The sequence below is a fragment of the Cydia pomonella genome, chromosome 1 (assembly GCF_033807575.1).
Source record: "Cydia pomonella isolate Wapato2018A chromosome 1, ilCydPomo1, whole genome shotgun sequence".
Lineage (NCBI taxonomy): Eukaryota > Metazoa > Arthropoda > Insecta > Lepidoptera > Tortricidae > Cydia > Cydia pomonella.
The window spans coordinates 4839472-4855335 of NC_084703.1; the positions used below are offsets into that span (position 1 = coordinate 4839472).

The 15864-nt window shown below is 39.3% G+C and overlaps 1 protein-coding gene across 1 annotated transcript in view; it reads right to left on the minus strand.

Moving 5' to 3' along the window:
- Positions 1-15864, minus strand: part of LOC133519133 (longitudinals lacking protein, isoforms H/M/V-like) — a 40231-nt gene that overhangs the window by 11502 nt on the left and 12865 nt on the right. Inside the window, exons 4-8 of the mRNA XM_061853118.1 lie at positions 8169-8314; positions 7350-7463; positions 5651-5724; positions 4565-4790; positions 2807-2884 (exon numbers count right to left, since the gene is read on the minus strand). Coding sequence (XP_061709102.1) covers positions 2807-2884; positions 4565-4790; positions 5651-5724; positions 7350-7463; positions 8169-8314 — 638 coding nt within the window. The remainder of the gene's footprint in view (positions 1-2806; positions 2885-4564; positions 4791-5650; positions 5725-7349; positions 7464-8168; positions 8315-15864) is intronic.

Here is a 15864-nt window from a genome sequence, read left to right on the forward strand (position 1 = left end):
CCTCGTTTGCCGTGGACGCTAATGAAATTACTATTTGCAATGCAGACCCTTTGGCACGTTTTCTAGGCCTTAAATTATATTATGTTATATTTATATTGTGATTTATAAATAAGTTATTATAACAGTATTACTTGGGTTAGAATAATATTAAACTAAATAAGAAATCTAGCAATGTCGTTTACAAACGCTAATATTGTTATACTTCTGAAGGTGCCAAGCGGTATAATGTGGTTCCTCTTGGCTATCGTATGAGCTTTAAGAGGTATAAGTACATAGGTGTATGGTGGCTTTCAGCTTCAGCATCAGGTCAAATCTACAATAATATATGATTTCAACAAAATTTCAGCTCAATATAACGGTTAAAGCATACATTGACACTACAATGTACGGTGGGAAGCGAAGCGACAATGACTGAACTGGCCAATGATTTGACGACCTTTCTGGCCTAATGGCTTATTGACCCTGCCTATGAAGCTGATGGTTCTGGGTTCGAATCCCGGTATTTGTTTGTGTGATGAACACGGATATTTGTTCCTGAGCCTTGGGTATTTTCTATATTATATATATATATATATATATATATATATATATCGTTGTCTGAGTACCCACAAAACAAGCCTTCTTGGGCTTACTGTGTAGCTTAGCCAATTTGTGTAATAATGTTCTATAATATTTATTTATTTGATTGGACCTTTTAGGTACTGTTTTTGTAGAAAAGTCCCCACTCACACATTGGGGCATTTTGCCCAAAAGAGTGAAATCCTTGGTGTAGAGGATGCGGGGCAGCCATATGCAGACACATGTCAGGGTCGCTTCCAGGAGCACTGGAACCTTTTACATTGCGCACTAGGATGTGCCTTAGAATTGTTGTCATTTTTGTACTAACATTAGCTCTAAGTAAATTTTGTTACTAACAACTATGGACATGCTTCTAATATAAAGATTTGAATTTAATTTAATTGATAATTTTCTTCGTCCCATCGGGCCGCGCGCGGACGCTTTCACAACATGTTTTACTATGTGTCATTTGTTCAAAAACTAATGTACTGTAACGAGGGATACGGTTTATGGTGGCGAATAAACACAGACGTAGATTTCTGACATTATATATTTTTTCTTCTTTTAGCAAAATGACACATATCGACTACTTCTGATGGTTGCCATCTTCCGTATGCCCGTCTGCAGATCTTCATTTATCTGGCAGAGCGATAGTTCTGAATTCAAATATATAACTGCTGCCAGTTATCTTCAAAGACTTTAGTTTCCAACCTTCACAGTTCACGTATTGGGAAGGTTCTACACATTGTCAGTAACTTATAATTTAACTATAAACTGACAGATACGAGTACGAAATAAAAGCAAGCAAAACGATAAGTCTCATATACACGCAGGCGGCAAAGCAAAAATATATATATATCGGCAATTGCTAAGCGCAGTTGTTTATTAAAAATTCGCAACAAGCAAATATACCTGATTTAATATTGAAGAACATTTCGACAGGAACAGTCAAAGTAGGAAATTTAAATTTTAGTTTTTAATTTTTTTTAATGAACTTCCTCTAAAAATGTATCTTCTTAAAAATTTGTATACTGTATTGGCACGTTATGCCCCAAAATCGCCTTAGTACTTTTGACACAGGGCACTTTTATACTAAGGGCGTCCGCTAGCTGGCGCGGTTGCATGGAGCGGGTGAGTGGGCGAGAAAAATAGTATGAGCACCGCTAACTGGTGCGGACGCGTGCGACGGATATTACCTACAATGGCACCCGCGTGCGTGGGGCTACTCCGTGCAACCGCCCACGCCAGCGGACGCCCTAAAGATGGCGATGTACGGTGCCATGGTAACCTATAATTTCGATTGTCAAACGTCAACATTTGACAAAGTTACTAGATAATGTATGAGCCTCTCTAGTTAAAGAATGAAGCACAAATTTTTGTCAGAATCTGTTGGGACGTAAGTTAGGTATTCAAGGTTCTCTCCGGATTCGCACAGTTATACAAAACCTTAACAAATTATATAAAAACCTGCCTCAAGAATCACTCTATTGACAGGTAAAAACCGCATGAGAATACGTTTAGTTTTGGAGTTTATCGCGAACATACATACACACAGAAAGACGCGGCGGAGGACTGTTTTATAAAGTGTAGTGATCTGGTTAATAACAAGTACTGGACCCGGGTACGTCCTTAAACTACGTCCAAAAGAGAGTTATGGGCATTGTGAATGTAATCGCGCTTTGTGTGGTAGGGCACAGCACAGCGGATGTCATTCCAGATCTGCAGAGCCCAACTGGGGAAGTACCTTACAGAAAACCGCAGCTAAATAACACTAGACCCTACTCAGTGTTGTGTTCCTGCCGGTGAGTAAGGTTGCCAGAGCTCATCGAGCGTGCGGAGTGTTAGGGTCGGTAGCGCATGTACTTAACTCCTCTGGAGTTCCAGGCGTCAAAGGCTACGGAGACTGCTTACCGTCAAGCGGCCCGTATGCTTGTTTACCACCTACGTAGTATTAAAAAAAAAACCTAAATTCTGATCGGACCATTATTTTGTAACGGCATACTCTACTCATTTTCATACTTAAGGTTACTTACTTCACTGTCTCAGTGACCCAAACAGGATCTTAGCCTCTGACACAAGAGAGCGCCACTTCACGCCAATCGGGTATTCCGAGGGCGGACAGGTCTTTTAGGGCTTCGTCAGTCCAGCGGTATCTGGGACGCCCAGACGGAATTTTTCCACCCGTGTGCCCCACATACGCTCTAAAGATATACTTAAGTTATTAAAGTGAATATTGATGAATACTTACGCGTCAGGATTGAATTTGTAGTCTACTGGTCCGTAGGGCCCCTCGGCGCGCCAGGCCTTGTCGTCGATGTTCGGTACGCTGTAACAAGTGGGGGTTTGAGGTCTTGTCTGTGTTATAACGGTATATTTTTACGCCTAAGACCCTAATCTGTTAAATAATTGTATTTTATACAATCGTCATATAATAGAGCTTTTCAGTTTAGTACCGTGTTTAGGCACGAAGCTTGCTAAGTTGCCTAAGTAAGGTACGAGATTGAAAACCTTGATTTTATCACTATTGTATACAATACTTTTTATACGAGTCATCTAAAATAATACTTTTTTTACTATAAAACCTAACTAGTGAAAATTTGTACAAAATTCGACAAAAATGTAGTACAAAAGACATAACTCCGCTTCACGTCGTACTACTACATAACTAACTCCGCTTCACGTCGTCCGACAAAATCGAAACTGATCCACGAATTGCTTCTTCAATAAAAAGAGGAAAAAACTAAGAAACATGCAAAAAACATGCGAAATATACCTTATAAGGAAACACTTCCAATCTGTTTCTCACTTTAATTCCTGAAGTTCAATTGCTAATCGTAAAACGACCAGGTTCTCAATTCAGAATTAAATTTTGATGGTCGTTTCGGACGCGACATCGGATGGAACTCGACGGGTTACAAAAATAGCTAGAACGTGGTGGGCACCTTTGTCTAACTCGCGGGTCTCGTGTGTAAAGGGAGTCAGGGGTTGAGCTAGGTACAGTCAGCGTCAAAAGTAGCGGGTCAAACAACGCTTCAAAAGTATCCATTCATTCTGTAACAGCTTAACAAAAAGTGATGTTTCTATATGTAGAACAACTAAGACTGTAAAAGATATATTTCTGAACGTGAATTTTAAAGATTTATCTATTGTTGGAAAAGTTATCCGGACTATCAGATACTTTTGGCGCATTGTTTCATCCGCTACTATTGATGTTAACATACGTGCATAAAAAACATGTTACAAAGTGGTTTTCAGTACAAAGCGCGTACACAACTTGGATTGGTCGTCATTGGCCCTCCCGAAGCAGCACGAGGTACTTGAAGTGGTACATGCCTACAGCTCATATAACTAATATTACTCACTGATTCTCAGGCTGGAGTTGCGCCAGGTACGCAGCCTGCTTGTGATGGTGGTACATATATACGCGTAGACAACTCGGATTGGTCGTCATTGGCCCTCCCGAAGCAGCACGAGGTACTTGAAGTGGTACATGCCTACAGCTTATATAACTAATATTACTCACTGATTCTCAGGCTGGAGTTGCGCCAGGTACGCAGCCTGCTTGTGATGGTGGTACATATATACGCGTAGACAACTCGGATTGGTCGTCATTGGCCCTCCCGAAGCAGCACGAGGTACTTGAAGTGGTACATGCCTACAGCTTATATAACTAATATTACTCACTGATTCTCAGGCTGGAGTTGCGCCAGGTACGCAGCCTGCTTGTGATGGTGGTACATATATACGCGTAGACAACTCTGATTGGTCGTCATTGGCCCTCCCGAAGCAGCACGAGGTACTTGAAGCGGTACATGCCTACAGCTCATATAACTAATATTACTCACTGATTCTCAGGCTGGAGTTGCGCGAGGTACGCAGCCTGCTTGCGATGGTGGTACATATAAACGCGCAGATCACTCGGATTGGTCGTCATTGGCCCTCCCGAAGCAGCACGAGGTACTTGAAGTGGTACATTTATACAGCTCATATAACTAATATTACTCACTGATTCTCAGGCTGGAGTTGCGCGAGGTACGCAGCCTGCTTGCGATGGTGGTACATATGAACGCGCAGACAACTCGGATTGCGCATGCGTTTGTTGCATATCTCGCACTGGAGCGTGCCCTCGCGCGTGTCATGCTTGTCCCGGATGTGGACCTTCAGGTTGTACCGGTTGGCGAAGAACCGGTGGCATGAGGGGCATTTGACGCCGGTCGTTTTACAGTTCCAGCCTTGGGATGGGGGAAAAAAGGGGTAAACTAAAATTGAACGTAATAAAAGTGCAATAAAGGATTCAATTCATAATTCAAGTGATATACATTGCTATTGTCTCCAACATGTTATGCATGTTATGGTACATAATTGAAGAGTTTCTTTTCATAACGTCTTTTTTCTCAATGAAAACTATACAAAAATAAGCCCTTTTTAAAAGACTATTCAATTATAACTATACAATTTTTTATGAACTAAAACAACAACTAAAAAATGAAGTCAATAATCCAATAACTAATGAACGAATATCATAAATGAATAGAAAATAAAATAGGATCTCGTCGGTAGAATGAGTGGGTATCATAAGATTGTGTCTATTTGATTTGGTAACAGTTTCACCGGAATATAATATCATGAAAATAAAATATATAAACACGTCCAATTTTGCCCTATACGATAAAACTTCAAGAGTGAAATGTGAATGTATTTACTGTTAGTAAATGGGCCATTTTTATTTTGTTGACGATTTTTTTATTAGATTTGGATAAAATTTGGCTGGTTTGAAGAGCTCCACATTCTGGGTGAAATAAATATGATATTCCAATTTGGGACAAAAAATGTATGTAAATTTTCATCACACGCTTTTGTAACTCGGACGAAGACTCTGTAGGACATACAGTAAAATTGCGCCTATATTGTCCAGTACATAATAGGGAATGAATGAATGAATGAATGAATGATAATTTTATTATGACATCATAATAAAAATCGGCCCACGTACCTATAGTATCTTTTCACAATTCTTAAATGGGCAAATTTTACATTCTAGGGCAAAAATGGACCGTTTCGCGATATTTGTATGAATACTACGGGTACTTACCAGGTTCTTTAGCAGATTCGGGCATAGCGAGCACGCTGTGGTAAAGGTCGCTGTCGAAATCTATTAAGGGTTCGCTGGATATAAACAAAACAAAATTAAAATAAACACCAAAAGAAGCCGGTGCAGCGTGCGGTTCGGCAGCGAACGAAACCAGTAACCAGTTGCGATGTAATGTTTTCTTTGTTATTCTTATATGAATTTTATTTATTTGGAAAAAAAGGAGTTCTCTGAAAATGATTCAAGTCAGGGTCTCTTGTATAGACTTTTTAAAAATATAATTAGACAAGTTTCAAAAAACTCGAGTTTCGACTTAATTAGTCTGAAAACTGAGGAATCTTAAAGCAGATGACGGAAAGTACTAGTCTTAATCAACACTTAGGGCCACTTGCACTATCCAGGGTTACCCATTAATTCGGAATTAACCGTTAACACAGTGTTAAATTGGGTTTAACCGGTTAACCCCGAGTTAGTGGCTGGCTAGACAAGAGACCCAAGTCTTTTGTATAGGCTTGAATGATTACCAGAGAACTCCTTTAAAAAAAATGCATGTAAAATTCATAAGTTTCACACTATGCAATATCGCTTTTTTACTGCTACTAGAATTCAGATAAAACCTACAAAATTGTTGACAGCGTCTTTATCCGGAGTGTTTTTGAGTTGCGCTTAAAAAAACCTCGATAAAGGACTTGACTCGGGATTTAAAAGACTCGGAAATTTTTGCCAGTCTATGAAAGTAGTTTCGAATAAAAACCAACATCTATGCTTGTTATTTATTTTAAACTGGAACAAAAAAACATCGATCGCAGAGGGTTTCGTACAAGAACAAAGGAATATCTGGGAATTTATCGTCGGTTTCGTACACAGCCGAAGCGAGTGCGTATAATATAAACTAATCTCAAAGGAGCTAAATATTCGAAACGTCTAAAAATTATCAAATTATTATTATGTGAAAATAGTGTTCTATTTTACATTAAACTAGCAGTGAAAATCTAGATCTAGAACTAGTTTGCAAACTGAGATATAAAGATTTTTTTCTACGACGTGTGTGGGCGTAAGAAGATAATGTCCCCAGACTATAACGCCTTAGAGCTTGTCCATACGAATCGTTCCCGCGTTCCCTCAACACTAGATCCCCATCGGCCTCGCAAGATGCTCTCGCGCGTAAAACGCGTGCAACGCGCCGCTCCTCTCACGAGCGAGCGCCGTGTGGGTCGAGACACTATGGCGCCGTTGATGCGTTTTTCTTACGCGCGACTAAACTACATAACTGGTTGGCGACGCAGGGGGTCTCACGACGCGGCATCTGGACGCAATATAAATTGAAGCCCTCACAAAACGTTTCGTTTGGACAGGCTCTAAGTGCCCGGCTGGGGCGCGTTCGGCGGGGCGTCTGTTGCGTCGAGCGTCCAAGGGATTTGAGCAACGTTTCGAGGCCGTCGGCACTTGTTTAACCTTTTGACCGCCACCGTCGGCTATGGCCGACATCTGAAATACTTGCCAAGGGCGCCAACGACGGCTACAGCCGACAGTTTCGCCAATGCAATAGGGACTAACGCGCGACTCCGTAAAGTTCAATTTCGTTTAAATAATCGTGATCGCCTGCGTCCGGGGCACGGCAAATTCCTTCGCTGTCTGGCGTTCAAGAGGTTTACATGGACGCCGCGCCGCACGCACCCGTTGGCTCAGTTTGTACACTTACCCGTCTGACGCGCATTCGTTGTTCTCGACGACGGGCACAGGACTCTCGATCACGGGCCGCGGCTTCTTCTTGGTGGCGGACAAGCTGTTCTTGGTCGGTGTGTTCTTCAGAAGCCTGGATGTAACATCGAGCGAATGAGTTCAAAAAATTTGGAATATTGTCTTGTTTGGAACTACTAAAAGTCCCTTGGGGATTAATTCTGTTTATACAGCGTGCATTTTAAATACGTTTACATATTCTAGCAGTACCTAGTTAATATAGACCCGAATGAATTAACTTCCATATGTTGTGCTGAAAAAATACGATTTATTTAACACGCAATGTATCACTACATTTTTTTTATTCAAAACGTAACACTGTCTTCATGACCTCGACGTCACAACTGTCGCATGTTCTGAATACCCAATACATTGCCGATCCGCGCTCGAAAAAAGTTCAAATATTAATTGCACTCTATTAGGGCTTAATAAAAAAAATCGTTTCATAGCACTAAAACCTACGTCTAGTTTCAAGTTGCGGTTGGATTAAAAACACACGCCATAATTCAGAGAATATCGCTGCTAGCGCGCTTTTATAGACCTATTTGCGAAAGGATAATTCATAGAACGCTACGACGTGAAGCGCGTGTGCATTGCGCGGATGGCGCATTCCCCGAACTTGTAGGGACGTTATGGTTATTTTTTTGCCGCGAAACGGAATTTTTTTATCAAACGATCCTTAAAACGTATCAATCAAGGGAGTAACTTAGTAATTTTTTGGAATCCTGCGATATAGTATTTAAAATTGGATTTCAATAAATAGTATAAATAGGTATTGTACCGTTTGAGCGGGCTGCGGGCGTCGTCGCGGGGCGCGGGCGGGGCCTCGGTGGCGATGGTCTCGTCGCCGCCGGGGACCCACTCGGGCGCCTCTGTGGGCTCGGTCTTTGTGGGGCACTCCTCGACTGGCGGCGGAGATTCGGAGCGCTGGAAAAATATAGACATGGTTAGATATGTATTCAAATTCAAAGCCTGTCCAATCGTATGGGTTTTAACTCTTAGAAAGTTTGAATATTTTGAAGCAATAAAAATATATTAACTCTATAATAATATGAGGTTTATGGGTCTCTCTTAAATAGGCCGACCAAAGGGCCGAGCTTTGCATCATGTTTTTTTTCTGTATTTTTACTTGTTTAGAGCTATAATATACTCGTATCACTTAGTAGATTACATATAGAAAAACTAAAGTAACGAGTACAAAAGCAAGCTAATCTCTTTAACACTTTCTGACAGTAATGACAGTACCTATCAACTGGCGAATGGAGACATATTGCTATCTCTATAGAGAGCGTGCATGAACTGTAGGAGGCAGCACAGGAGCCGTCAGATTTTTGGCGCGAGGCGTAAATGTGATGTTTATTGTTCCGATGTAGCCCACAAGATGGCAGAACCTACTATGCACAAGAAAACATGTGACATGTAAATGTACATGTTTATGGTTCCGATTCAGGCCACAAGATGGCAGACCCTCCAACGCGCACGGTCCCTATTATATTTGTTTAGACCTAGTCCTATAGAAAGAGATGGCATTATAATATAACTTCATTCGCCACCTGATTCATACTGTGGCTACTATTCAGTTAAGCTTTGTGTAAAGGCCTAGGCAGACCGGATGCGTGTGCGTAGACGCGCACGTCACGTGCGCGTTGTAATATATATATCCTTATGAGATACGGCACACTACTTGCGTGACATGCGCGTGCACGGCTCCAACATTTTACCGCACTTGCATGTCTACGCACACGCAGCTGATGTGCTCTGACTTTTGAGCGCACAAATAGTGCCCGTCAACGCACCGTCAGCGAACACATTAAGGGGTCTCATCCAAAAGTTGTTTAACGTATTGATGACAGTACATTGTTTTCGATCGCCACTGTAATTACATGTCATATGAAAACGCACCGCTCAATCAAACACAAGGGTTGAGTGTGTTAGTCAACACACTCAAAATCAACGAAAACCGGCTATGTGAACATATTGTTTATATCCCTGGTTTAGGGTTCTGTACCCGAAGGGCGATATTCGGAACCCTATTACTACGAGTAAGCTTGCGTTGTCCGTCCGTCTATATATTAGCGGATCTATATTAAGAAAAGCAAATAAGACTATAAGGCTTCGATTAAAAAAGCTCATCCGTTACGGATATATAAAGTATGGCAAAAAAAACACAAATAATTAGTGGTATAACCATCCGCGAGGATATTACGGTATATTTTGCGGATTTTAATGATCCTGCTCCATACATTGTTTTTGAAAAAAAATCATAACTCAACACTCTTAAGCCAGTGTCCTTAATTCAAAAGTCACCACATCAATACCAGGCAAAATCTATTTCAATACAAAAATGTAAATAAGGTTTCTATGTCAATGGGAGCCCAATTTCAGCCCACACTGCGCCGTCTAAAGGAGCCCTTGTAGTTTAGATACAAAAAATTGTTCAATGATGGCGAGCCATATTATAAGACTGGTCCTTGGAAAGGACTCGACTAGCGACTAAAGACTCGGACGTCTTATAGCAAAGTCCATCGGGTTCTTCTAAATTTAGAACCGAGTAGTCGAGTAGATTTCTCAGGAACTATTATAAACATTTTTGCAAGCTTTTTACAAGCTTTTATTTAACTTACCCTGTTAGTATACATGGTGTAATCGTTAAGTGTAGCCAGGCGATTATTCCGTAAATACAAAAGATATTAGAAAACTTCAAACTGAAATCGAAACTGCGTTCTCCAATGAGTAAAATTACATAACTTTTTTTATAAATGCAGAAATATCCCAAAGATTAACTTCAAACCCTCCCATACATTTAGTACGCCGTTCGTTAAAAGACTAGTTTATTACGGTCTAATCATTTCACCGTTATCAAATGATTATGAATTGTTTTATTTAATCCACTTATCACAAGATGGAAGGACCTACAATGCTCAAGAAAATGTGCGTGAACTGCAGAGGGCAGCAATTGCTTTGGGGTAAAGTGTCAATGTACAATTTATATTTCCGATTCAGGCCACAAGATGGCGGACACTCCAACGCGCACGGCCCCTATACAAATAAAATCCAACTGAAATCATATAATTAGTATAGTTTGTAAACAACGAACACGGCAATGCCAAAGAGAACCTCTTCATTACACAAAAAAGAACATGTTCTCGTAATTACTTGTGTAACAACACTGACATCGCAAAAGGTACTCTCATTAGTATGCTGCGAGCGCAAATCAAAAGCAATTTTACTGCACTTACATAAATCTCAAAATTGCATGCCTACAGCTAAGCTTAGCACACCTGAAAGTTACATATATTCTCCACAAAGCGATAGGAACCGTCTTTACATGATTATAAACCACAGTTTGGATCATGATGGTACAGCACGGACAATTGATATTTTAGCCAGACTGCGTAGTGCTTATTCAGTTACACAGGTGGCGTTAGGAGCATTGTTTTGAATTATCCAGCGATTTTTTTTCCTCCACAACACAATACTTATTTCCTCCCAATTGTGTCAATACTGGTGTGAAGAGGGATGGATAGACATTGACACAGAAAACAGAGTACACACCATGCAAACATTGCGTCGTTGACGGATGGGGAGTCGGCCAAGCGGAGAACGAAAAGATGAAGCACGAACATATTTACCAAGTCAAAAAATGAAACGATTGCAGTTATTGAGTAGCCGATCCAATTTGTCGAATAGTTCTTCATTTAAGTCCGGATAACACACATCACCATAATCAATAATGGGCAGGATTAGGGAATATAAGTATAAGAAGTATGACGGTTATGTTTAAAGACAATTGAATTGTGCAAATGGGAAGTTGTCGCATATGAACATTAAGGGTAGAATCACATTTATCTGAATCGGGCCGCATTTTGTCTATAAGAAGTAGCTCATTAGTATGAAGAAGCGTACACATCGGAAATCTGAAAACATGCGTAAGAATAATATTCATACGAGCGATTTCTCATAGACAAAGTACGGCTGGATGCTGATAGATATGATTCCACCTATAGTGCAAGTGCATTAAGCTCCAATGTCTATAAATAATATACGAGTATATACCCTTAACGTTATGATATACCCTAACCCTAACACAATACACGCTTCACAAATCGGTAAAACTAATGAACCTAAAAGCGCTCGGTTAAATCTAATATATCGTACACAAAAGCCAGGCAACTTGAGTACTTATAGGTAACCCCAAAATAGGGTTCGTCTAAACCGAGTACAACATACCTAGGCATAGTACGTGCCAAAGTAAGCAAAAACAAACCTTATTGTATTTTCTTTTGGTTGTAAATTGATTGATGCTCGCTCGCGACTAATTTTCGCAGTTTGCGGGCGCTTGACTATAACTCTTATTATTATGGAGTTTAAATCTAATTTTCATTAACCAATTTGCCTTCGGGTGTATGAAAGTTTTAGTCGACCACAGATTACATAGGTACTTCGTAGACGGAGCATGCTGGTTGACACATCAACAAACTTAGTTACGAAGCGGGTTTAATTAGTAGGGACGTCCGTATTTGAAAGTTTTCATAAAATGTGTACCCAATTAGCATGAGTAGTCAAGAAAGGTTAATCGTTGTCAGTTTTGTGACGACAATTAAGTATGAAATCTTTATGGGAAACAGATATTTTTTTATAATGAACAACAAAACAAAGTTTTTATTGAAATTTAATGCTTAATTATCATCACAAAACTGACAGTGAGTTACTTTTCTTAACAACTCACGCTAATTGGATACGACCTGGGGCCCATTTCTCGAACGGTATTAGACTAATATTATTAGTATTGTCAAACCGTATGGGTTACCATGGTAACACACTACTTGACACTAGCAATATTAGTCTAATACCATTCGAGAAATGGGCTCCGGGCACGTAAGGCATGTCAATTTTAAACATCATGGACAGTTTTAGGTGTCAGAGCCAGTGCAAGGTAACCGTTTCAGGCGGGACAAGAATGCTTGTCCGCTGTCCTCCTTTAAAGGTCCCATTTAATTTGTCAACCAACTATTGACGACCGGTCTGGCCTAGTGGGTAGTGACCCTGCCTATGAAGCCGATGGTCCCGGGTTCAAATCCTGGTAAGGGCATTTATTAGTGTGATGAGCATGGATATTTGTTCCTGAGTCATGGATGTTTTCTATGTATTTATAAATATTTATATATTATATATATCGTTGTCTAAGTACCCTCAACACAAGCCTTATTGAGCTTACTGTGGGACTTAGTCAATTACAAACTATCGTGAAATTTTGTGGGCAGGTTCGATAATATGTATTTTATATTATTAATATTATTATCGAACTTGGAGATTATGGAATTATTATAAATATCGTAGCAATGATGTTTTGCGAGGTCTGCAGCTCATAGAGCCTCTAGTATAAATAGTTTAGAACTGAGTAGTATGTACAGGCTAGCCAAAATATACGTTGTACTCGTATTTTTTTATATATATTTCTCTTACTTGTGTAAGTAACACGTCATTTACAGAATATCATTACATTACCAATTTAAACTAAAATCGTTGAACTGAAAAAAAACCTTCAAAATATTCTCCTATTACTTTGATACATAAAATCAAACATTCGCTAAGTTTATCAACAATATGCACAGCAAAAAATCTTTGTCAATGCATTTTTGGGTGTTCCAAATGTATGTGACGTGGCTTTGTAATTTATGATTTAATAATAATCAACGACAATATTAATATCTTATACCTTTAAACGAGCAATTCTTGTATATATATTTCTGTGATCTCGGAAACGGCTCTAATGATTTCGCTGAAATTTGGTATATGGGGGTTTTTGGGGGTATACAATCGATTTAGATTAGTCTTATGTTTGGGAAAACGCGTGTTTTCGAGTTTTCATGCGTTTTTCTTTCGACGCAGAATATGGTCGCTAATTTCGTGTTGCCGGCCACTGTCCGTCTGGTCTAGCGGGTTAAGACGCGGACGGCTAGAAACGAGTGTTACGGGTTCGAATCTCGCCCGGTGACTAACTTTTTTTTTTTTATATGTTCAAGTTTATAATTTTTTAATTTTTATTGTTTTAGACAAGTTTAATTTAGTAAAAAAATTTAGTTAAGATTATCACCTATACACCACCATATTACAATAAATAGTTATAATCGCCCAGGTACTTATAATTTATTAAAGCACCGATATGATGATCCTTATACAGTCGACGACAAAGATATGTTTACACTTTTGCACTTTACTCCTTTGCAATAATTCCTTGGTTTACTATATATAACAACGGGCTCACCTTCAGTGCCACGTAATGGATTGGGCTGGATACCGGCGGCACACCCATCTTCGTTGTTTACTTGAACTATTAAGTTCTTTATTAAATATTATTTTTGAAGTATAACAGAAAAATAATCCACAACCTCTGAAGACGCAATTCAAAATTCAAAATTATTACTGACACGTTTTTAATGTGCGATTCTTACAAACATTTGACTATTGTACATTTTGAATACGAGCTCACAGCATTGTATAATTTACAAATTTTGAAAATGGAATCGTATTTTTTTAAACCGGCGCGACGGCCACGCCGTTCGAGTAGCGTGAGCTGTATGAAGTTTATGAGTGGCCGATACCCGCGCGGTCCACGAATGCATTGATTGTGAGATTTGTGAGATATTGATGTACGCAGTTGTGGCCAGTAGGACCGCTTAGCTCAGACATCATCAGGCGACTATTTTGATTTTGGAATTGTTTTTTAACTGTAGCAGTTAATAATAGGGAGCGTGCATGAACTGCACGGGAGCCGTCACATTTTTGGCGGGAGGCGTAAATGTGATGTGTATTGTTCCGATTCAGGCCACAAGATGGCAGACCCTCCAACGCGCACGGTCCCTATAGTACATTATGATACAAGTGTGCTAAGTTGGTCATTACACACGAGGCGATATTGTGCGCCCGAGCTGAAAGCGAGCGCGCAATAAGAAAGCCGATGTGTGTAATGACCATAGCACACGCGTTTCATACGACGTTTTTCAAAACACTTGCGAGGAAAGAACAAAACTTAAAAGATTTTTTTTTCATATCAGTAAAACTATAATTTTCAAAATGGTGGCTACCGACACGTTTTCCAAGAAAAATTTAACGCTTTTGCTTTTCCATTGAATAAAAGTTTCATATGCCGCCAATTATTTTTCACCCGATTTTGATGGTATCGTTCTCGGCTCTTGCCTCTATTAGTATTACTGGCAACGTCAATTTTATGCGTTCTTCATTTTCAATGCTTGAAAATGACATTTTCGTCAATATATTTAAACTAAAAACATGCAAAACTATTCAAATTTTATGACAAATACGGAAAATGGCTGGCGATTTTTTTTACGCACGATTCCGATGCGCGCGCAAGGCAAAGGCGCGAACGAAATCGACAAACAGCCAATTGAAAAAAATTAAAAAGCTTATATTTTAGTATTTCTATTCGACGGATGGAGATCAAATCGATAAAGTGTTATATTTATTCATTATTGTAATTTACGAGATAATTTAATCTATAAATTATGTTTGGTGTGATAAAACCTCCTTGAACTAACATTTGAAACCTAATAGTTAGTTACATTTTTTTTATTAATCGACCAAATTAAGAAGGCCCCGTTTCCATGCATATTATTAGCAATCAGTTACCTTCTCGGATAATATAATGAAAAAGCACGAGTGTTATAATTTACTGAAAAATCACGCGTGTTTAATATCTAGGATTATGAGCCAAAAATCAGTGGAATAAAAACATCGTTTTGAGCAAGTGTGTTGAAAACAGTTTAACAGTACACATGTTGCTACTTTCCCGCACTGGTCACAGCACTTTTCGTGCCTATGTCAAAAATATAAAGGGCCATATGTACCTTAAAACGTTGTACAATACACGTGCTAATAGGTAATTCGCAACTCATGTCGATTTAAATTAAATAGTAACGTAATATGCTAACTTTCGCACTAGTGCAGTAAAGTAGCACCATATGTACTGTAAAAATATTTTTACACAATATTCAATCGTAGCTGAATGGCGGATGGGTCTGTTCTGTGCCTTTGATGAGTAACCCGTCAATAAATGACAATATGGCGGCGAATGTTTGTAATGTCACCGTATGTAAGAATTATTTCGCTTAAAATGTAGTGTTGAAGTGTGATGAAATTTTTTGTATGTAGCTCCGGGGGGAATAATATTGCAAACGAACACAAAACAAGTCTTTGATTCACTCCAGCCTGTGGCTGTCGTGAATTTGTAGACTCTCGTTTACAATATTTTACTTACGCCCCTCGTTGGACGACACTGACAACTGACACTGAAAACGGACTGCTTCATACCCATAATGGGTATATATGATCACGTCAGTTTTTTCATAGGTTTTTTAACTTTATAAAAAAATCTAGCTGTTAAATATATTCTGATATTAGGGGCGTTTTTCAAAAAAACCTTTACATTTATAAGAACAATACAAATAATATTGGGT